This window comes from Hibiscus syriacus, unplaced genomic scaffold (assembly GCF_006381635.1).
Source record: "Hibiscus syriacus cultivar Baekdansim isolate YM2019G1 unplaced genomic scaffold, ASM638163v2 tig00002511_pilon, whole genome shotgun sequence".
NCBI lineage: Eukaryota > Viridiplantae > Streptophyta > Magnoliopsida > Malvales > Malvaceae > Hibiscus > Hibiscus syriacus.
The window spans coordinates 4,121,250-4,145,066 of NW_024061932.1; the positions used below are offsets into that span (position 1 = coordinate 4,121,250).

Genomic DNA, 23,817 nt, shown 5'->3' on the forward strand with positions numbered 1-23,817 from the left:
AACTTTGTAGATGTTAGTCACTACATAGCATATTATTTATTGCTCTCTTGTTGGGTGCAGGGGTACCGATCCTGAATACTTTTTGACCCATAAATTGACAGACAAAAGTGATGTTTATAGCCTTGGAGTTGTTTTCCTGGAGATGTTGACCGGAAAGCGACCGTGAGGTACTCTATGTTCCTAGCAAACTCCTTAATGAAAGCTGCAAGTACATTTTTGCTGCTACTTTTTTCAACTTAGGTGAATGCTAATGTTGTTCTGGATCAAAAAGCTCTACTTATTAAAGTTATTCTGAATATCTCGTGTTAAGGTGAATAGTGCGCATCAGTCTGGCACGATGTTCTTGATAATAGACAGTAGAATGGGTTGTTATCCATCCGAATGCATTGAGAGATTTGCAGGGCTAGCTCTGCGTTGTTGCCAAGACAAGACTGATAATCGTCCGTCGATGTCGGATGTGGTGAGGGAACTAGAATTCATACTGAAAATGATGCCAGAGACTGAATCAGTTTCATCAGATTCCACTTCATCGTCTTCTAATTCAGGCAAGTTGTTACAGTCATCTTCAGCTTCTTCTGTTTCGTCATCTAATGTTTTGGGTAGTGATCTTAGCAGTGGCGTTGTTCCATCTATCACACCTCGCTGACTGGCGACAGGCGGGCAAGACAGACATACACATACATATATAGATACCGTGATCATCATATAGCAGTATTCATATTCTTGCCTACTGTTTGATTTTGGTACGAGCGAGCGTGTGAGATTAGAGGGCATGAATGAAAATTGTTGTGTAATTATCGAGTGTAAAGTATCAAAACCATGTTCATAACCAGAGATTTAAATTGTGATCGATATCGAAATAACGGACCAAATAGCAACCACAACCGTAATGTAAAAGTACGGTCTGATTATTTCATAACCACAATACTCACAATGATCATAATAAACCTTTTACGCTACTTAAATCTCTGATCATAACATTAGCTTCAGCATTCCAAAGCTTTTCCAAATTATTTCTTGATTGAAGAGAAGAGAAGAGAGGAGAATAATTCAACCCAAATCAGAAAGAAATAACTGAATTGAAATTCATTTTAACCAAATTGATCCAAAAACATCAAGAAAACTGGATAATACAATATAAACCCTAAATGAGGGTGGTAGTAAAAAACCAAAGTTACTCATCGTTCTTGTATGGGTACTCTTCTGGAATTTGTTTCAAAAGCTTGACCTGCAACTCATAAGCATCGTCTCCTCTAAGCACATCGCGGATCCAGGTGACTTCCGTCTTCATGGCCACCATCTCCAGTGCTCCTCTTATGACTCCGCTCAAAACGTTGCAGTAGTAGAGGCCTTGGCAAGTATCCGGAAGCTCTACAAAGTCCACGAGCGGATTATCCTCCAAAATGATACTGCAACAGCTCCCATCCGCATCCCAGTTCACCACAGATGCGCTCACCCCAAGGAACATTTTGAAACCGATCTTCGCGATCATCTCCGACGTCTCCTTGAAATCCACGCATCTCGACGCTTTTGATTTTGCTAGAAACTCGTCGATTAGTCTAATTCCTATGTTGTAGCCCATTTGATCCAGCTGTTTGTTGACCTCCTCTACTTCCTCCAGATCTGTAAGCAATTGACGCACGATTGCTCCGTAAGTCAAGGTGAATAGTTCAGCGTTCACACGTTCGAAGCTGGAGAAGATCGCTTCACCGGATCGGGGAGCCGCAGCAGTCATTTTTGTAGAGATCTTGAAATGCTCAAACGCAGTTGCGGTGGCCAAAATAAGTGAAAGAAGAAACCACTTTTTCAGTTTTGAATCTGCTTAATGGGAAGAGAAAGGAGAAAAGATAAGGCATAAAAATAAGGTTTAATACATTTTTAGCCCTAATTTTTATCTGTTTTACTAATTTGTTCCTTAATTAAAAGTTTTTTATTAAATAAGATGCGTTGCCCAAATTACACCAAACTATTATTTTAGGGTAAACTACACATTTAGCACTTAAGATATTATTTTTGTTTTATTTTAATATCTAGATTTTATTATTTTTAAAAATAATATCTAACATTTAGTTTATGTTTTAATTTAATACATTACCATTAAAAAATTTAATAAAACTATTGATGTATATTTTTTATATATATTTTTAACATTGACATGTCATTATTTTATGATAACATGTCAATATCACTGTTAAGTTCTTTTAGACAACTTTCAAAATGAAATCTAAACAAAATGTTAAGTATGATTTGAAAGAAAAAAATTTAGATATTAAAATGAAACAAAAGTTTATGTACTAAATGTAACTTAAGAGAACGTTTGATTTACGAAAAATATTATTACTAAAAAAACAAGTTTTTCAGAAATAATATTCTCATTTCATATTTGACGAAAACATTTCCTCCACTGAATAATAGAATACTCCCAACAGTAGATTTTTTTTTTGGATGCTTTCTCAGAATATCATTTTCTTGTATTTATTCGGTATTTAACGATTTTCGTCGGTTTAAACAAAAATATCTTTGAAATAAAGACGTATCATTTCTTTTGTTCCTTAAACTTAATGCTAAATCCCTACTTTAGTTATTTTTCTTTCTCCTTCAACTGTTGATTCGGATTTCGTTTGAAAGAAAAATTAGTTCCTTTCGATTCTCTTTTGATAAATTCTCTCTTCTCTTTTTTTTTTTTATTTCGATTAATAAAATCTTATTTTTTATATTTTCTGTTTTTATTTATGTGAAAAATCTTTTTGATTCTTTTTCCACCATTTAATTTTTAGGTTCTTTTTAGGGGAAAAATGTTTTTATATAATTAGGGATAAGTATGGGTCGGGTTTTCGGTCTACCCTACTCGACCCGAAAATATATACTCTCATCCGAAATATGATTCGACCCAATATTAAGGGTGACTTCACCCAACCCGAATCCCACCCAATTTTTTGAATAAAATCCGATCCAAACTGATCTGATTGACTTGATCAGAGATAAATATGATAATAGAAAAATATTATTTTTATTAATAAAAATATATATCTAATTAAAAATAATAATATATAGAAGATTTTTATTGTAATTATTCCTAAATATATGAAGTAAATTCATATTATTTTTCACCTTAAACCTAAACTTAACTTAAACTCAAATTTTTTTTAAAAAATTCGACCTGATTAAATTGAATCTTATCATAACTCGGTCCATACCCAACCCTACATATAACTCCATGGATGCCAAAGTGAAAAGGCAAAGAGATATTTTTCTAACAAATTGCAACTCTGAAAATTCTAAGCTACAGGGGGTGTGAATGATTTCAAAGGAATTGAAAATGAAGAACTTTTTTATATATTATTTGGTAAAATAATTTTACGGAATTGTCCTTTAAATTATTTTTCGAGATAATTTATCACTTCAATTATAAATCATTGTTCTGTTTGCTCTAACTGTTAACACCGTTAAAAATAAAATTTATGGAACAATTAGAACACGTCACTTCATCTCTTAATTTTATTTTCTTTGTCTAAATAAATAAATATCAAATAATAAAATAAAATAGGTAAACTACCGAAATTGCCCGTCTGTCTTTTCCCTAACACAAAATGGTTCTATGACCTTCTTCCCCGAAATTGCCCCTCTCTGGGTTTCTTTCTTTTGCATTGCTAGCTTCTTCCCCGAAATTGCTAGCTTCTCGGTCCAGCCATCCGCCGCCGAATCAACTCCGGTCGAATCGACACCGAGAACAGTTCCTCCTGCGAAAACAGAACGGGTTCCATACGTGCATCAAAATGTTCCTTTGGTTATCTTTATTGTTACTCATTTTCGAGATCACCACGTATTATAACGGCTGAGATCATTTCGGAGCTTCATTTATAGAACATATTCACGGAGCCATTCGGTGTTAAAGATGTCTTCGAATGGTTATAATCTCGTTGGGTTTTGATTCGGGTCGGGTTGATTGCTCCATCGCTTCAACTCCTGGAAAATGTCTGCATTGTCCTTTTCTTAACCCAAAGTTCAGATAGGTTAATCCTCTGTTTATGTTGTCTTTGGATCTGTTTCAAAAAGATCAAGCCAATTCCCAAAGAAGGCGTTGTTGCAGCTCTTGAAAATGGATTCTTCCCAATGGTACTCGTTCAGATCCCTATGTGTAAAGAAAAAGAGGTAAATAACAAGAAAATTACCATTTTTTTAAGGTTTGAAAAGAACCCATTGTTTTGTTTATATATATATATATATATATATATTGCAGGTTTACCAACACTTCATTGTTGCAATGTGCATATTGGAGTGACCAAGGTCGAAAATTTTGATTCAAGTTTTAGATGAATTTGACGATCGTTAATTTACAGAGGTGTTGGGGTAGGGAAAGGAGGGTGGTGTTAACGGTGGGGTTGAGGGGTAATTTTGGTAGTTTATATGTTTTATTTTATTAATTAATTTTGATTTTATTTAGATAAAGAAAATAAAAATTAAGAGATGACATGGTATGTTTTGATTGGTCCGAGATTTTTTTTTGAACGGTATTAATAATTTGGGAAAAAATGAGATAATAATTTATAGTTAAAGGATAAAACGTAATGAAAAATATTTTAAGGGATAACTCGAAATAAATGATATCATTTAAGGGGTAATGAGACATTTAAGTTTTTCTCTATTCTCTCTCCATAAGCTTTCTCCTCTTTTCTTCTTTTATTTATATTAATAAAATTTTATTTTTATATTTTCTTATTTTATATTTGTGAAAAATCTTTTTGATTCGTTTTTTCACCATTTAAAATTTTAGGTTCTTTTTCGGAAAAAAATGTTTTAATATAACTAGAGAGGAACATGGATCAGATTTTTTGTCTACTCGACTCGATCCGAAAATATATATTTTCATCCAAAATCTAACTCGATCTAGGATTAGAGGTGACTTCACCTAACCCGAATCCCACTCAATCTTTCAAATAAAATCCAAACTAAATCAATTTGATTTAACTTGACATGAGATAAATATAATTATAAAAAAAATATTATTTTTATTTAATAAAAATATGGATCTAATCAAACGAATAATATATAGAAGATTCTTGTTGTAATTATTCTTAAATATATGAGGTAAATTTATATTATTTTTTGAGTTGAATCGAATATTTTTTATTATAGACCCAAACTCAAAATTTTCTTAAAAAATTCAACCCGATTAAATCAGATCAAATTATAACTCGTCATGTCCATACCCATCCCTGTATATAACTCCATGGATGCCAAAATGAAAAGGCAAAGAGATTTTTTTTCTTCTAACAAATTGTAACTCTAAAAAATCTAAGCTACAGGGGCGTGAATGATTTTAAAAGGAATTGAAAATGAAGGATTTTTTTTTATATTTAGTTGGTAAAACAATTTATTATAGTTAAGCTAGAATAATGGGACAATAAACAATTATGAAGGAAGACCAAACGAATTGCATGAAATTTTCATTTTATTTTCTCAAATGTAAAAGAAAAGTGTATAATTTTAAAATTTTCACTAATTTTGTTTTTTTCAAACTGTTTTATTTTATTTTTTTCTTATCCTAACTTGAGCTTCGTTTTCTTATTTGTAATATAAGATTGATTTAGATTTATGGGCAATTGGTAGATTAAAGATCTTAATGATATAAAATCATTTTTGGATTTTTTTTATTATGGATTGTCATTATTTGGATGTGTTGCTCTCTAATATAAATTAGATTATTTTTATGCTTAATATAAAAAAGTGTCCAAAATTTCTTTAAGTGGGCCTAAATTTTTTTTGTCTATCTAAATGTCTAATATTATAAATGTTATCACTTTAGATTTTTCGACCGTAACGGTCATTAAAAATACTTGTTAAATAACATATGTCACATTTTGATAATTTTAAAATGTTTATTTAAAAAAACTTTAAAATACTATTATATCTTAAAAAATCTTAAACTTTTATATTTTAAACAAAATACTTCACAGTTCATAAAAATCCTAATTCTCAAATCTTAAACCCCTAATTTCCTATTTTGCCGACGACAAAGGGGTGATCAGAAATGGAATCAGATTGATGAGTGGACTTTGACGATAAGACAATGGTGGCCGATGTGTGGCAATGAGATGGGAGAGAAACGCAAAAAAAAAGAAGAAAAAATGATGACGGTGGAGATACAATGGTGGTCGGAGCATTGCTAGGGTTTGTCTCTATCATTATTGACAATGATGTCGTTTCTCTGTCATCGTCGAACTCACCGAGAGTGACTCCAGTCAACTAAATATTAATATAGGTAGAATTACAAACTTCGAAAATTATATTTAATATATTTCTCATTTTATTTTATTCATTTATCATTAAAACTTTTACAAATATATATATATATTAGAAACAATAGAAAAATATATTTTTTATGAAGTTTTGTTTAAATATTTTCAATTTAATATTGAGAATTCAATTTGTTAAAAAGAAGGGTAAATTATGCATTTAGTATATAAACTATCAATTTTGGTATGTTTTAGTACTTAAACTTTCAGTTTTTTCAAAGTCATATTTAACGTTTAGTTTTTGTTTCGTTTTAATACCTCGTCGTAAAAAAATTAATGAGATATTTGCATGTGACACCTTTTTTATGGGTAAATTACATCATTCATCACTCAACTATCTTCTCACTCATATTTTGGTCACTAAAGTTTATTTTTTCAGTTTAATTAGTTAACTTTCAAATTACTTCTAATTTAATCACTCTAACTTTCAAATATATATTTTATTTTTAATTATATATTAATAAAATAATAATAAAAACTGTCATGTAAAAAATATTAATAAAATAAATTAGAGTGATTAAAATGGGAATAATTTGAAAGTTGAGTAGTTAAATTGAAATTTTTTAAACTTTGGTACCAAAATAGGAGTGACAAGATAGCTGAGTGATGAATAATGTAATTTACTCATAAAAAATACATTGTTGTTAAAAGCTTAACGGTGAGTACTAAAATGAAACAAAAACTAAACGTTAGGTATGATTTTGAAAAAAAAACATTTTACAAAATTAAAAATATAAAAAAGGTTTAATGAAAGGGTAAAAAAAATTTAACCCCTGAACTTCATATAAAATTTTAATTATAGATTTTTTTTTTGTAAATCTAAAATAATTTAAGGATAAATTTATAATTTAACATTCTTAGAATTTTTATTATTCAATGACAGAAGAACGATATTTTTGAAAGAAAAAAATAAAAATTTAAGGGCATTTTAGTCCAAAACGCCGGTAATGTTACAATACTTAAGGGAAGGGAGGTAATGACATTCCAGGTAATATACCCAAAAAAATCTACTATTGGTAATAAAACATTACCGGGAATGAGATTCCCGACCAACCAAACATGAGAATGTGGAATTCCCATAGAATAGGAATCCCACAATCCTTGAACCAAACACCCCCTAAGAGATAACTATCATTCCAACACTGAGATCACTTCTTTTCCCAAACAATTAAGATCTACTAAAAGACCATCTACTAATAATACCATAGAACATCAACTCCGTTAATCTATTTAGGCTTAATTTCTAAGTAAGTGCCCAAATTATATTTTTTGTGTCAAATAAGTGCATACATTTTTTTGGGTCATTCGGATGCCTAAAGTTATAAACGTTTGTATTTTAGGTGCCCGGGTCGTCAACAGTGTTAGTTTTTCCCGTTAAGTGACACATTTTACAACCTGATAATTTTAAAAATTATTTTGCTTAAAATTATTAAAAATATTATTATATTTATGAAAAAAAAAAACCCTAACTTTTTCTTATATTACAAAATATCCTCAAAATCCCAAATCCTAACCTTAATCCGTCGTCGTCGCCGACATAGTCCTTGCACAAACATTTGTATTTTAGGTGCCCGGGTCGTCAACAGTGTTAGTTTTCCTCGTTAAGTGACACGTATCACAATCTAATAATTTTAAAAATTATTTTATTTAAAAATATTATTATATTTATAAAAAAACCATAACTTTTTCTTATATTACAAAATAGCCTCAAAATCCCAAATCCTAACCTTAATTCATCGTCGTCACCCTATTCGACCACGACTGCCGTCGTCGACGTAGTCCTTGCCATCATCCTAGTTATATGTTGTTGTCGATTTATCGTCGGAATCGCAATTTTCATCCTAGGGCTTGCGGGATTTTAAACGTCGATTTCTCATCGATCGATCATCAACCGATCCTGATTTCATAGGGGTTTTGGTCGCCGGGGGGAGGGGAGGTCGGGTGGAGCTTCTTCGATGGCAAAAGGCTACGGTCGGCCAGGGTTTAGGAGTTGAAATGAAGATTTTCAAAGTTTAGGGGTTATTTCAAAATTTATGTGTTTTATTTTTTAAAAATATATAATTTTATTTATTTTTTAAAATTTTTTGTAAAATTTTAAAAATTATCAGGTTGTGACACATGTCACTTAACAAAGAAAACTAACGGCGTTGATGATCTGAATACCTAAAATGCTAATGTAACGTTATAGCTTAGACATCCGGATGGCTCAAAAAATGTAGGAACTTATTTGGCACAAAAAGTATAGTTTGGGTACTTATTTGGGCATTAATCCATCTATTTACTTTTGAAATTTATAATTTAATCGAGTATCATTGATGATATTATTTATTAATTTATATTTTATTTATAGTTTTAAGTGAATGATTTTAATTTTACTTACATGACATGTGATGTTTTCAATTTTTTAATATTTAATAAAAATTTTAATTTATTTTTATAATCAATTTAAATTTTAATAAATGAATTATCTTTAATCAAACAAGTAAATTTTATTTATTTTATGAAATAAAAAGACAACAACTTCAATTAAATAAAAATTAAACTAAATAAAAAATCTTAAAATTTAAATCGTAAAAAATATTAGATTTATTTTAATATCAATGAAAATATTAAACAAAAAATAAATTAGATAAAGATATTATACTATTAGACAAATATTTTTTATTTATTTTTACTATCTCATTTTTCTCCTTCACTTCATCCACAAAAATATTTTCTCTCTAAGTTGTCTCCCACTCTCACTGTATGAACATACTATATGAACACAAACTCAAATGGTTCTAGAACGTTTAAAGAAAGAGTATAAAAAAGAATAAAGAAATTGAATAAAATATTTGGAAAAATAGGAAAAACTGATTGTAATATTAAATTATTTTTTAATATTAAATATAATTTTTAAAGTTGTCTTGTAATTATTTGAATGTATTAAAAATTTGAAGAAATATGACATAATTAAAATCACTTCTTTATTAAAATTATATTCAAATTCAGAAATCAATTATATACTTTTAAAATTAAAACACACCAACACTTTAAAAGAAGGGTAAAGTATATAATTGTTCTTCAGACTATAGAAAACTACTTTATTAAATCACTGACGGTTAAAAGTTTTGAAATAGTTCCTCGATTATAAGTCATTGTTTTGTTGAGTCTCTCGACTAGGGATGATAATATGACTCGAACCCGATGGGGAAATCCGAAACTCGATCAAGTTCGGGTCGGGTTGAATGATATCGGGTCGGGTTCGGGTTCGAGGATATTTTTCGGGGATTTGTTCGGGTCGGGTTCGGGGCAAGGTATCCCCGCCCCGACCCATCCCGATTATATATATATATAATATTTTATATATTTTATATTAATTATATATATATATATATATATATATATAATATTTTATATTTTTTATATTAATTATATATAAAATATTTTCGGGTTCGGGTTCGGGTTCGGGTATAATATTTCGGGTCGGGTTCGGGGACGGGGCAAAAAAATCCCCGACGGGACGCTCCGATAAAAAACCCGTCGGGGATCGGGTCGGGGATTCATTTTGGGTTCGGGGATGGGGCGAGCAAAACCCACCCCGAACCCGACCCGTTGCCATTCCTACTCCCGACTATTAAAACTTAGAAAATTATCATATGATTATTCATATGTTCTAAACTATTTTTTTATTAAAATTGATTGTTCGAATTTGATGTAAACATACTGATATAGCAATCCACGGTGGTTGATAACATGATGTATGACATGACAGATGAGTTAAATTGGTAACTCAAATGTGACAGATGAACTGCCATGTCAGTATCGTAGACCATCATATCAACACCGTAATGGTCAACGATGAAAAAATATTGATCAAAGGGCATATTGGTTTGTTTTATGAGTTGGAGTACTACATTTGAGAAAAAAAATAATATGAGGACCATATTAATTTTTTCAAAAGTATAAGGACTTCTTATGTTTTTTTTAGTAATTTTCAATGACAAGAGTGATAAATTGAAGTACCAACAAAACCATATATTTTGAAGATTGCTTTCCACCAAGTAAACACTGCCGATTTTGGGAATGCATCAGCCATCAGCCACTGCCAAATCAACCATAGAAACATAACGTGCACACATTCTTCATTGTTGTTTCCATTCGTTTGATTTGAGCATCTAATGCTTAAATTTGTATTTACTTAATTTAATGGAGTTATTAATGGCAATTATATTCCTACCAATGCATTCCTTTCCCTTGCATGATAAGTACAGAGACTCTCATCGTCTCTTGACTCTTCCTGCCTGCCCCTTATTCACAGGGATAGGGGCTCTAACAAATTCAATTCCTTTACTTGAAAATATCCTTCCTTTCTTTGTTTTTCAACATCTTTTGGACCCCCTCCCCCAGCTGCAGTTAGGCAAGTTTCTTTCTTTATTTTATTATTAATTCATCTATCGATTCTGCATTTTTCTTTATTTTTGCAAAATTGTGGGTTTCTATTTCCACCATTTTTATATCTGGGGAACTTGGTATTCTTAAGGATCTTGTTTCATGTCTGGGTCTTCTATTCTTCACATTTAGGGATTTAAATTAAGGGTGTGGTCATGTTTTCGGATGCCTATATCGCAATTGCAGCAATATCGGGTGCAATTGTGGTCATTGCGGATTTATAAAGGCCGCCATTCCGATAGCATACCGCCATTTAAATCCCTGTTCACATTATCAATTAGTAATTGTTTTTGTTGTTGGGATTTTTTGCATTGGGAATTTGATGACATGTTGAAATGATCATCAGGTTGATTGTTTCATACGAGGATGTAATGTTTCTTTATGATCATAAAATCTTCATTTTTAGCCTCTAAATTATTGGAAAGATATTGTTCTTTTTGGTAGTTTATTTCTGATTGTTTTCATTACCAAAGCCTCAAATGACTCTTATCATGTCATGTTTTGACATTGCTCCTAATTTGAACCTTATATGGCTCAGGTGTGTTTCCTAACATACTGCAGGGCCGGCTTCGAGGGCCGGTTTTTCTGGATTCCTGGCAGGGGGAATTTTGTTTAATTAATAAGTTTTTCATCAATGCTGATAAATTTCTGAGGAAATGAAAGCAATGCAATTCGATTTCAAACACATGTTCCTCTTTTTGTTATTCGTTGTGGTGTTCCTGGAATGCATTATAGAGATGATCTAAGTGAAATTTTGCAAACGGTAAGAGTTCCACACAGAATTCCAGGGAACTATGTTGTAGGTGGCACTAGTACAGAGGGTCATAAGTTTTGAGGACATTGACAATGAAATGAGTGACTGGAAGAGGGTTTACGATAGGGTTTCCGTGTCCACGATTGTATTGTTTACATTAGCAATGGCTGCAGCAAGTGGTTTAGGTGCACTTCCGTTTTTCTTTGTGGAGCTCGATCCTGAGTGGGCTGGCATATGCAACGGAATGGCTGCCGGTGTCATGTTGGCTGCAAGTTTTGATCTTATAAGGGAAGGGCAAGAACATAGTGCTGGATCCTGGGTTGTGGTTGGGATTTTGGCAGGTGGCTTTTTTATTTTGCTGTGTAAGGAGGTGATGTTTTGACTCGTATCAGTTTTTATGTATGATCGACAGTCATTATAGAATTAGGATATTACCTGGGCTCTCATAAAGAGCCGTTGTTGGCTCTGCCGAGAGTTTAAGCCTTTTGATGTTGCCTGCTGTACAAAATGCTCACTTTTAACTTGTAATCTTCTGGCGTCTTTGCTCTCGTACGGAATTTTAGCGTCTATATTTTTTCGCATGTTTTTGTGTTTCAGTTTCTTGAACACTATGGGGAAGTAAGCATCTCGACATAAAAGGAGCAGATGCAACTACAGCTGTTCTTGTCATTGGAATTATGACCCTCCATTCATTTGGGGACGGCTCTGGTGTCAGAGTTTCCTTTGCCGGCTCAAAATGTTATATACTCAAGGCCTTTTGGTGACTATGGCCATAGCGGTACATAATATACCAGAGGGATTGGCCGTGAGCATGGTGCTTGCATTGAGGGGTGTTTCTCCGCAGAATGCTATGCTATGGAGAGTAATTCCATCCTTACTGCAGGTGTCTATCGTGTAATGCTGTTTGTCTGGCTTTGAGCATATCTGTCTGTATCAAAGGAAAGAATTCTAAGCTAGAAAAGTAAAATAGTATATGACTGTATCTTGGTGTCATCTGTTGAAATTGACAAAAGAAGTGAAAATCATATATTAATAAGGTTCAGATTATTGGTCCTGAAATCAATCACAAACTTCTGTTCTTATTCAAGTAATTTATATGCAATCCCATTCTTATTAATTGCTTGTTTATTCCCTTAACATATTTTTTTAAATTTCTTGGCAGCCCATTGTAGCAGCTCCTTCTTTCATATGTGTTGACGCATTTAATAAAGTCCTGCCCTTTTGTACTGGTTTCGCTGCCGGATGTATGATCTGGATGGTGGTTGCCGAGGTTTTCACTGATGCAATTAAGGTGTGTGCTTATTGCAGTTAAAATACTTTTCGAAGCTTCAAGAATAATGATTTTCCAATTGCAGTATTCTACAAGAACATCTTGATTCAAATTTATGATGTCTAGAGTGGTTCATAATTTAAAGAACTTACCAAGCTATGCTAACTACTCCTTCCATCTGCTTCGGCTGCTCTTTCGTGCAAATCATAAAATGCTAGATAAAAACTTTTATTCGAACATCAAAATGAAAATTGGAAGAGATAAATCTTGATTGACCATCACCATTGTTTATGTTATTTTATTCTTTTGAGATTTCTTCTCTGTTCTAGAGACATGATATCTTCCCTCTCCCCTTTCGATAGGAAGCTTCGCCAACTCATGTGGCATCGGCAGCTACACTTTCGGTAGCATTCATGGAAGCACTAAGCGTTTTGTTTCAGAACTTTAGTCGTGATTACAGGTGAGTTAACCGAACCATGGTTTTTCGAGAAGAATGTACGACTATTCTTTATCCTAATGTTGATGTAGTTATATAACCTTTTTGTTTATTTCAAATGTCCAGTTCCGAGGATGCTTCTGGCTTCTTTGTTTCATTACTTTTCGGTGTCGGACCTTTACTTGGTGGCCTTGCTCTGGTTTCATTTGCTCTTGCTTTCCGACTTAAGCATGCCCTTCTCATGGGAGATGCATCCGGCGTTGCCTTTATCCTCGGTGCTTGGCGACCACTACAACTACTTGTCTCGTTGAAGATGGGATTCTTCCCGCTTACGTTACTGCTCACCCTAGGCGTTGTAGTTGTCCATTTCTCAAGCTCTAGTATTTTGAAGATTCTGTGTACCAAAAGAACTTCAAATAACCTACCAGCAGTGGCAGGATCTGCATTTTTAGCATGTGGAGCAGTGGCTTTCCATGCACTGGCTGAGGGGCTTGCGCTAGGAGTTGCAGCACCGAAAGCTTATGGACTAGGCCGGCACATGGTTCTTCCGGTCTCCCTTCACGGGGTTCCTAGTGGTGTGCCAGTAGCCAGCTGCGTATTCGGAGCTACGGACAGTTGGCATGGCTCTCTTGTAGCGGCTCCTCTTATAGGGTTTGTAGGCCCGATTTCTGCAATAGGATCGATATTGGCGGGAATAGACTACAACGTTACAAATAAAGGCAACCTTTGGAACAGAACAAGCTCATAACCGCTACATAAGAGGAATGTGAGCGCTGCTTTTGTTTTGTAACGGCAGGCTATATAAACTTGTATGCTTTTAGGCACAGGCACCAACTTGCATGATTATTTGCACTTTGCAATTTCTGGCCTAAGTAACATGTATAAATTGTAAATTATTTGAGTTTAATTTGATTAAAGTTTAATTAATATTTGATTTAAATAGATTCAATTTAAATTGTAAATGAATTTAAATTAACTATTTGATATTTGACTTCAAAAAATTCACAAAAAATTCAAAAAATAATATATTAATAATTTATTTTTTAAAATTAAATTATTAAAAATATCAATATATATATATATATTTAAATTATAATGTAAAAAATTTATGCACTTAAATCTAGGATCAAATTCAGAGTACAAATTTAAACCAAGTTTTCAATTGAATTAAATTTAAGAAGAATTCAAATTTAAGATTTTTTTTAAAATTTGATTCGAATTTAAATTTTTATTTAAATTTAAATTAAATTTAACGATTTTAAACTCGTAAATTAATCAAACTCAATTTTAAACATTTCAAAACTCAAGAATACTCAAACTGAGCTCCTACCCTAATTGATTAACCTAACTTGCGTGAGGTAAAAACAACTTTTGATCGAAAACAAGTTGATTTACATTCCAGGCGATCTTATTACAAGACAACAACAATAAAAACCCAAACATAAAAAATCACTTTGAAGTCGACTGATTACATTTCTCCAAATTGTCACCACCAACCCCCACCCAACTTCTCCTTCTCGGAGGCAACAGATCCGATCTCCGCCATCGCCGGCTTCTCCGCCACACTCTGCGACCCCGTCATCCTCGCCAATATCACAAACGACATCCCTCCGATCACGTTATTCAAGCATCTCAAAACCACCACGGAAGACTTGAACACCACGGGCGGAACTCCCTTTTCCAATAGAAACTCGATCCCATTCAAGGTTTGATACCTCAAATTGCTGCTGGTGCCCATGTGAGCCGCCCAGGTAACGGCGTTCAACAACGTCGGCGGAGGTTTGTTGGGCGTTTCAAAAGTGGGATCTATTTTCTTCCTCAGCTTGATCAGCCCGTTTGAGATGGCGGTCCCGACGAGGCCTGCACCGAATCCAACGGCAGCAAACACCGCCCCTTTGAACACCGCCGTCCCTAAACGGCTCATCAAGGTATAACCGCCGGGTTCGAACATGTGACTCTGCGGACAATTTGCGAAGATGGAAGGAAGACTCGATGATGAAGCAGAGGCTTTGGGCGCTAAGAGATACATGATGGTGAAATTCATGATGGAACCCACGACGAGCGTCGAGAAAACGAAGTCGAGCTCGTTGAGACCGAAATTAGGCCGTGAAGCCATGTCGCCGACGACACAAGCGGTGACGCCCACCAACTCTTCCATTAACACCTTGAACGGGAACTGCGGATCCGCCGCGACCCTGTCTCTCCATCCAGTTAGTAAAAGACCCAGAAAGCCAAAAACATCCGACGATCGATCCTTGGAATCGGAATCATCGCCATCTCCTCTACCACCTCCACCGCCTCCGGTGCGACCAAAACCGTCGTTCCCATCGCCTCCTCCGATGGCGCATAAAACGTGGAGTTTGGAGAAAGAAAGCTTGGTGTGGTTAGAAGGAATGGGTTGATTTAAAGGGAATGAAAGAACGTTGGGTGAAGGTGGATTGAGACGGCAGGTGTGGTTAGGAGATGATGGGGCGGTGAGCACGGAGAAACGATGCGGAGATAGGGCAGCCATCTGATGCATGGATGAATCCAATAATCTGATCAAACTGGAGTCCAAGGAAGGTAATATGACAAATATTTGCAGATCAGCTGCGAAAAGGGAAAGGTTTGGAGGAAAGTGATGAAATGAGAATTTATACAGAGAGAGACGTAGAGTGTGGGCATAGACCTCTTAAGCCTATAAACAAACAAAACAACGAATGAAACCCTAAAGAGTCTAATCTGTTTTTGTTTTCCTATGGGGACAACCATAACTATGTTCCTTAGGGTTCTTTATTTATTTAAAATGACTTTGGATCGATCAGATCAAATTTTTTTAAAGGGGTGTTATCGAGTTGGGTCAAGTTTGAATGGAAGGGGAAATTTTTTTGTTTCGACCCAACCTTGAATAATAGTGTAATTTCTTTAAATAAATTTAAAGGTAATTGTTATAATATCATTCTATCTATTATTTTTTTAAATTAAGTCATTTTGTATAGCGTGTCAGATCGTATTAGATTGAATTTATAATCTAAAAATTTGGTATATGTCGAAATCGATTGGAGGACATATATTTTTCGAATTAGGTTGACCAAAAATCCAATCCAACCCATCCCATTGCCATCCTTAATGTTCCTTTTTTACCTCCTTTAATTATAACGATTTATCATTATTCTAATTATTTATTGGGTATGATCATTTTAGTTTAAATTTTGTATACTTTTCTCATTGAATTAAAAAAATAATATCTAATCACTTTTGTTTTTATTTTATTAAAATGTGGTCATGTTCATTTATATTTAATTAAGACGTAATTACTAGCCTTATTAAATTTTAAATGTTTAATCACTGAAACTTTGATTACTATTAGTGAGAAAAAGTGAGGAAATTAAATCAAAGTGACAATATCTTAATTAAATAAAAAAAGTGATTCAAATATTATATTTTTTAAATTTAATGAGGAAAAATATATAAAATTAAAACAAAAGTGATCAATCATAAAGTTTACCCATATTTATTTTAGGCATGAAACTAACGACATTAGTGATTAAGGAATTTATTATTTTAGGCATGAAAAAAAAGGAAACAAAGATAACAACTAACCAATCAAATATACTTGGTCCAAAATATCCTTTTTTTAAAATTTTGTTATTTTCAACTTAATCAATATATTAAATAAAGCAATACGAAAGTTAGAGTCCATGAAATTATTTCCAGCTTAATCAATGTATTGGAATGACTTAAGGATGACTCATCTACTACATGGGCGAAAATAAAAAATATTGTATTAAGTATACGTGAGAAAGATAAAAATGGTACCAATTGAACATATAGGTGTTCAAAAAGTGTTATTCTTTTGTGTGACAAAGGTAGGAAAAACTTAGCAGTTATCGGTGATCCTTCTACAAGCCTTTTGTCCACTTGAAAAGATTTTAGAATATAATCAGAAGGTTGTGCATTCTGAGAGCCTTACTCTCGTTGCGTGGCCATAGTGAGCTAGAGCATCAACTGTGCCATTAGCTTCCTGGGAAATGAGAGCGAACTCGACCAACCAGCTTTGATCCAGGAACTTCAGGATCCTCCTTATGATTGTCGGTTTGTTACTTTGACTAGGTATGGTAACCAGTTTGATTGCATCAGCATTGTCCATCTCCACCACAACGCGTCGAGCGCCATAATTCCAAGCTAACTGGAGGTCGTCCAACAGTCCTTAAAGTTCAACTATATCCCACAATCCAATCTCCATTATGGTTTTGGATGAGACTACCACTCACCCCCTCCATGGAGTTTTGTTTCAACGAGCCATCAGTATTCAATTTAAGCGTTTCTGCATCCGACGGTTTCCACACTTGGTTTTTAATTCTCCCACTTTAAGTATGAAGGCTACTCCTCGATCTGGAAACAATGGACTCTGCCCAGGCATGAGCACCATGGATCACTGCTTCCGAAGATCCACTCACGCCATTGAGGGTAAGTTCGCAACATTGCTTTCAGATTTTCCAGATTATACTACCAAACATATGTTTCCATTTGTAAGTCCCACCGTCAATTCCTGCATCATTGTTCAAGTTATAAATCAACCAATCACAAATGGAAAGGGAAAAGAAACTTCCGGTTCTTTGATTCGATAGCAGATGCGTCCAAATGGTTTTAACGGTAATGCAGTCCCTAAGGATATGAAGGACTCTCTCTTCACTGCCACCACAAGCCAGGCAGCTAGGATCCGACGAGATGCCCCACCTGGTTCTCTCTAAGTTGGTTATGAACTTGTTCCTCAAGACGAGCCAAATAAAAGTCCTAATCCTTTATGGCCCACTGATATTCCAGGCCAACTGCCACACATTATCATCAGAACCGGTCCTGGGTAGTTTTTGGCCCCTATTTATGTTCTTTATTTTTTGGCCCGGGACGAAATAAAAGAAATGAATCTTTATTTATTTTTTTATTTAGCGTCAAGTAAGTGCTGTTTGTCTGAATCAATTGTTTAACAGAATATTGCTACTACAAAATATAGTTTTAAATTAATAGTCACTATGGAAAATATTATGGGCCCTGGGCGGGCGCCCCTCCTGCCCCGGCCCAGGGCTGACCCTGGTTATCATGCTAGTCCCACTCTTCGCCATGAAGCACGTGATAGGTCTTCTTAACTGAGCAAATTCCGGAGGTCTTCCAGAGTCAGACATGTTGATCAGTTTCTGTACCACTGATGGGAGAGGGATAACAATAAGGGATTTAAATAGCGTTCGCAACAGCGTTTTCGGTTGTGTCGCTTTTATCGCGGTTGCGAATATAACGGATGTCATTACGGTCACCGCGGGTGTCGCGATCGTAAATTTTTTTAAAATTCGCATGACTTATCCTAAACAATAATAATTATAATTATAATTTTAAAGAGTCATTTTCAACGATTTTTAGAATGTTTTCTAAACAAAAATAATATATATATATAATATAGTTTAATCAAATATTAAACTCAGTGATAGAATAAGATAATTAATTAATAATAACATTGTGAATACATTATTATTTAAAAGAAATAAGACTATCAACATAGGAAAAACTCTAAAAAATAAAATAGATAAAAATAAATTACTTGTTATTATTTACTTACCAAAATCAACATATTATAACTAAAAACTTATAAAATTAAAAATAACCCATTATTTATTTTAAAAAAACGTATAACATAAGTAAAAAAAAGTATCAAATTACAAAATTAATTAATTTATTAGGTCTGTTTTGGTTCAAATCCAAAACATTAAAAAGTAAAAAATTAATTAACTTATTGTTGGGTTTGTTTTGGTCCATACCTAAGATATTAAAAGTAAAAAAATAATTATTTAAAACATAAAATATAACTAATAAATTATTAAATCTCTTCTTCGTCTTCAGTATCGTGCATGAGTGAGAGGAGAGGCAGAAACACAGAGCAAATATTGTGAAAAATAGAGGGTTATTTTGGTTAAAATTCGTCCCTTTTCTTCTTTATTTTTCATGTTGTTAAATTTTCTTTGCTTGCTAGCTTGATTCTTACCAAAAATACCCAAAAAACCTTATTTTGCTGCTGTATGTTACACCAAAAGAAAAGTAAGAAGAAAGATAAAATAACCAGGTACTTATCCTCAAAGGGAGACTTTTTCCTGAATTTGTTTTATTGAGTTTGGACTATGAAATTTGAGAGAAAATTTGAATTTTTATTTTGAGTTTGATGTTGACTTGATGTAATGAAAAATAACGGGAATAACAGGTCGTTATCTTAAGTTGCGGCCGCTATCAGCCGTTATTGGTGTGAATCCAACGTCACATCATTTTTTGAATAATATCGGTTTCAGAAGACGGCGCTACCGCGAAATAATGACTGCAATAGCGCTTTCGTTCTGCTATTTAAAACCCTGATAACAATGATCTCCCGGATAATGCCCTCATCAAGGGTAGGAATCAATTGATCTAAATTCTGGTGACCTTCCATGTTGACATACTCACTTACTTTAGTGCCTGGATCAATAATGAGATGCCAATCCAAAAATTGGTATTTTTTCTGTTACCTGAAGATCAACAAACATTATTGTGAACAAAACACCACACTTTGGAGAAGGATCACCACATAAAGGAGCAGCTTCTCGAGTTGAGATGGGTCAGAAACTGAGAATTGATTTTGTATTTGGAGCGGCAAACCTTGACCCAAAGGGCTTCGGGATGGGTCAGAAGATTACAACCAAGCTTTATCAGAAATTCTGGGTTTGAAGAGGACTTAACCCCAAACCTGCATGGGTTGTCTACAGGTCTTCCATCTGACAAGCGATAACTTCAGATGATCCTCAGTTCCGCCCCAAATAAAGTGACGACTAATCTTCTCAATTTTCTCACAAATTCATTTGGGGATGGGCACCGTTTGCAAAAAATAATTCGGGATAGTCATCAGAATGGACTTGGCCAGGGTAATACACCCCAGCAATGAAAACTTACAGGCCATCAAATTATTCAACTTAGCATGAACTTTATCCACAATGATTTGGAACATACATGCGACTGTGAAAGAGAGGCATACCCAGATAATTCCCTAAATTAAAGGAACGTTGGAATCCCAACAAAGAGCAGATATTATTAGCAAGAACATTCAGAGTATTATTGGAAAAGAAAACTTTAGTCTTACTAGAGTTGACTTTATGACCCAAAAATCTGCTAAATTGGTTAAGAATAGCACGGGTAGTGGTTGTTTGATTGCTAGCCCCCTTACAGAACAAGAGGAAATCGACAGCAAAGAATGAGTGAGACAACTTAGGGCCACCTTTAGACAGAAACATGGGTTCCCGAAGGTCCAAGTTAAGGGCATATTGAATACTTTGGCAGGCGTTCCGTGAAAAGAACGAAAAGATAGGGGGAAAGCGGACACCCCTGTCTAATGCATCTCATGGGTTTAAACTCGGAGAAAGAAAGCCATTCCAGAGGATCTGAAAGCTGGAAGTAGTAATGGCATGCATTATGAGGCGATGCAGCCGAAGTGGGAATCCTATATCCTCGAGGGAGTCAGAGAAAAAAATCCTAAGCTACCCGATCATACACTCTCTCTTAGTCCACTTTGATCGTCATCTAGTGAGTTTTCCCTTTCTTTTTCCTCATCGAATGAATGACTTCTTGAGCCACTATAAGGATTTCATTTATGCTTTGGCCCGCAATAAAGCTCACTTGATTTTGCGCAATGATCTTCGGAAATATGAGTTTGAGTGTATTGGTAATGACCTCCATGACTAGCTTATACAGGACAATGCAAAGGCTAATCCAACGAAAAACAGTGAAGGACTCTGGATTCATCCTTTTGGGAATGAGGACAATCATGGCTTTATAAACATCCGACTCAAACGGTTTACCTTTGAAGATGTCCTTGACCCACATTCAAATTGACGGACCGACAGTGTGCCACTGGCTTTGATACAGAATGACGTTCATACCATCTGCCACAGTAGACTTCAAAGGCCCCATTTCAAACATGGAAATGCGAATTTCATGAATGGTCACAGGAGCATTTAAAAATTGGGTGTCAGAATCCAAAAGAAAAGGGACGACCTTCCTAATCGGAAAGGATCCAGTACGATGGCCATCATCCCGATAAAGATTAGAGAAAAAGATGGTAGCTTCATCCTGTAGAGAATCATCTTCATGCACCAGTTCCTATTGTTCAACCGGAGGGATTATATGCAATTGACTTCCTTCGAATTAGGGCCCGACTGTGAAAATACTTAGTGTTTTGATCACCTTCCGAAAGCCAAGTATCACAAGATTTCTATCTCCACATAAGTTATGTGTAACACTCATTTCCCGTATATGTTCCCGTACACGAGTCACAAATGTCACATGACTTATAAAACATTTTCATACTTGAAAACCAATAAAATTTTGTCTCTTTAAATAAATGATTTAATAATATAGTTAATAAAACGTTCTTCAACTACTAATATATAAAATAATGTTTAAAAATCTATTAAACAATAGTTTAAGTTCAAACGTAATATAATACTACAACCAAATACCAAGTATCTTATAAGAGCATCACAACATATCTAAGTACATGCCAACTAGAGCATCACAACATATCTAAGTACATGCCAACTACTAATATCAAAATAAACATCTAGAGATGTCATACTGTTACTGATGAGACAACCCTTGACAGATGATATCAACTGCATTCCTCACTCCGTTTCGTACACTAAACCTAAGCATGAAAATCATCACACGCTAAGTATTCATTTAATGAGGCATAATAAAACAAATAAGGCATTTTAATAACATGAGTAAACCATTATAAAATCAAAATATGATTTATCGTATAAAATACATAAACACATAAAAACTGACTTGATAAGCTAAGTTTCCGTCAAATAACTTGTGAAACAATGTTTAATATGCCTAACATACCTATCAATCAATATATTCAAAAGTATTCATTCATAGCCCAATGTATGTCAAATGAGAATGCAAGGCACATGAGTTGCACATAAGTGCTAAACGAAAGTAAAGGTACTGTAGTAACAATGACACTATACTAATATATCGAAATGGTAATTCACAAACTCATTATGAAACCATGCACGTACACATAGTGTCGAAAGTACACAAAGGTACTGATATGAAAATGCAACATATGTATTAAACAAAATCGATCGATAACCATCATACTCCAAGTATGTTAAAATACACCTATGACTCTCAATGCACATACAATAGACCTTTAAATCAAATTCGTAGATTAAACATTTATTTTGAAACATCGATAACTGTTAAAATAATATAAAAGTCCATCCATCTATTTTAGGGCAATTTATACCCTAAAATCACCATAAACCATTTTCATAAACATTTAAAAATATTTCAAAATACGGTAAAATATGCTTTTATAAAAACATTCGAGGTTGACTTATCGCAAGTTGTCCTCAAATCATATAAGTACATAATAAATGCACTCACATGATATGCCTCACTATTATGCCTTACTATCAAAATCTGATTATTCTTGAACTTTTTCATTGCCTTTCACTTTGCTCGTATCATGAGTTCAATCACGATCTACACGAGCATCCATACGAATCATATACAAGTATAAAATTCATGTTAGTATTCTTACTAACATTCCATACTTAATAATAATACTCCAAAAGTACTATTATTTTCGAATTCTTCTAAAATTCATCTTAACTTTTTTTTATTCATATTGGGCTCTTGTAGTTAATTATTCAATTCAAGGCCCAAATAAGGCCGATAATTTCCAGCATTTAACTCTCAGCCCAAATACCTCAACAATGTCATATTTACTATTTAATCCATTAACTTTCTCAATGTTTACCATTTAGCACTCAAACTTTGTCAACTTTCCAAAATGGCTAAATTTCACATTCTAACTTCAATTTCAGCCCCCATATAGTAATTTCTAGCATAGTATAACAATTATTAAACAACTATACAAAACTCCACAATTTTTTCATAATTATCGATTTGGTCCCCAACTTTCACAAAGTTATAGATTGGCCCAAAAGTTTTTCTAAGGCTTGTAGAACCTTTCTAATATCATTTCTAAGCCACATGAAATTTTTCAAAAAAATTTTCATAAATATTCCACATATCATTAAATATATATCCTCCACCCATAAATATTATTCTCTTAGAAAAAGTAGCTTTTGGGATTCAAATACTATTTTAAAGCTGTGAACACTTAAGAGTGTCCCAAAAACAAGGTTTTTCCATATGTTTGACACATACGTTACATTATGCAGTTTGAGTTCTTTATCAGAAGTCATATTCAAGACCACAATACCCATCCCCTTGATCTTGGAAGTCACAAATTACCCATGTAGGCTTTTCCTCACTGTCACAGGGTATCAACTCAGAAAAGAGTACTTATCGCTACAAATATGACGTGTGGCTTAGTGTTGAGCCACCATTCTCTTAGGTTAGAGTCAACAAGTTGACTTTAGTGATTACATCACATATATAGATCCAAGTCCTCCATGCCCTTAGTAATTTCTTCCATAAAATTGGTCTCGTAAGCTTTGGTTTTCTCCGAATGTCTCCATTTAGAGGACTTGCGCCCCACATTTCCATAATTGTAGCATTTTCCTTGGAATTTCTCTTTCTTGGAAATTACATCTTTAGGTTA

General features: G+C 33.9%; 3 protein-coding genes and 1 pseudogene across 3 annotated transcripts; 2 read left to right on the forward strand and 2 right to left on the reverse strand.

The window, feature by feature from the left end:
• The first annotated feature begins 255 nt into the window (after positions 1-255).
• LOC120146801 (probable LRR receptor-like serine/threonine-protein kinase At1g06840) lies at positions 256-824 on the forward strand. Its single transcript, XM_039160298.1, has one exon. The coding sequence runs from the start codon at positions 338-340 to the stop codon at positions 644-646; it is 309 nt and encodes a 102-aa protein (XP_039016229.1). The 5' UTR covers positions 256-337; the 3' UTR covers positions 647-824.
• Positions 825-947: 123 nt separating this feature from the next.
• LOC120146791 (trafficking protein particle complex subunit 3-like) lies at positions 948-1,846 on the reverse strand. Its single transcript, XM_039160288.1, has one exon. The coding sequence runs from the start codon at positions 1,733-1,735 to the stop codon at positions 1,175-1,177; it is 561 nt and encodes a 186-aa protein (XP_039016219.1). The 5' UTR covers positions 1,736-1,846; the 3' UTR covers positions 948-1,174.
• A 9,420-nt stretch (positions 1,847-11,266) lies between these two features.
• Positions 11,267-14,007, forward strand: LOC120146812 (annotated as a pseudogene).
• A 534-nt stretch (positions 14,008-14,541) lies between these two features.
• On the reverse strand, positions 14,542-15,851 carry LOC120146819 (protein RETICULATA-RELATED 3, chloroplastic-like). The gene has a single exon (XM_039160317.1). It carries the CDS (start codon positions 15,706-15,708, stop codon positions 14,674-14,676), a length of 1,035 nt encoding a protein of 344 aa, XP_039016248.1. The 5' UTR covers positions 15,709-15,851; the 3' UTR covers positions 14,542-14,673.
• Positions 15,852-23,817: the final 7,966 nt, after the last annotated feature.

What these genes read in the sequence shown, in the direction of transcription:
- LOC120146801 (XM_039160298.1), top strand. Translation starts at nt 338, where the DNA reads ATGTTCTTGATAATAGACAGTAGAATGGGTTGTTATCCATCCGAATGC.
- LOC120146819 (XM_039160317.1), bottom strand. Translation starts at nt 15,708, where the DNA reads ATGCATCAGATGGCTGCCCTATCTCCGCATCGTTTCTCCGTGCTCACC.
- LOC120146791 (XM_039160288.1), bottom strand. Translation starts at nt 1,735, where the DNA reads ATGACTGCTGCGGCTCCCCGATCCGGTGAAGCGATCTTCTCCAGCTTC.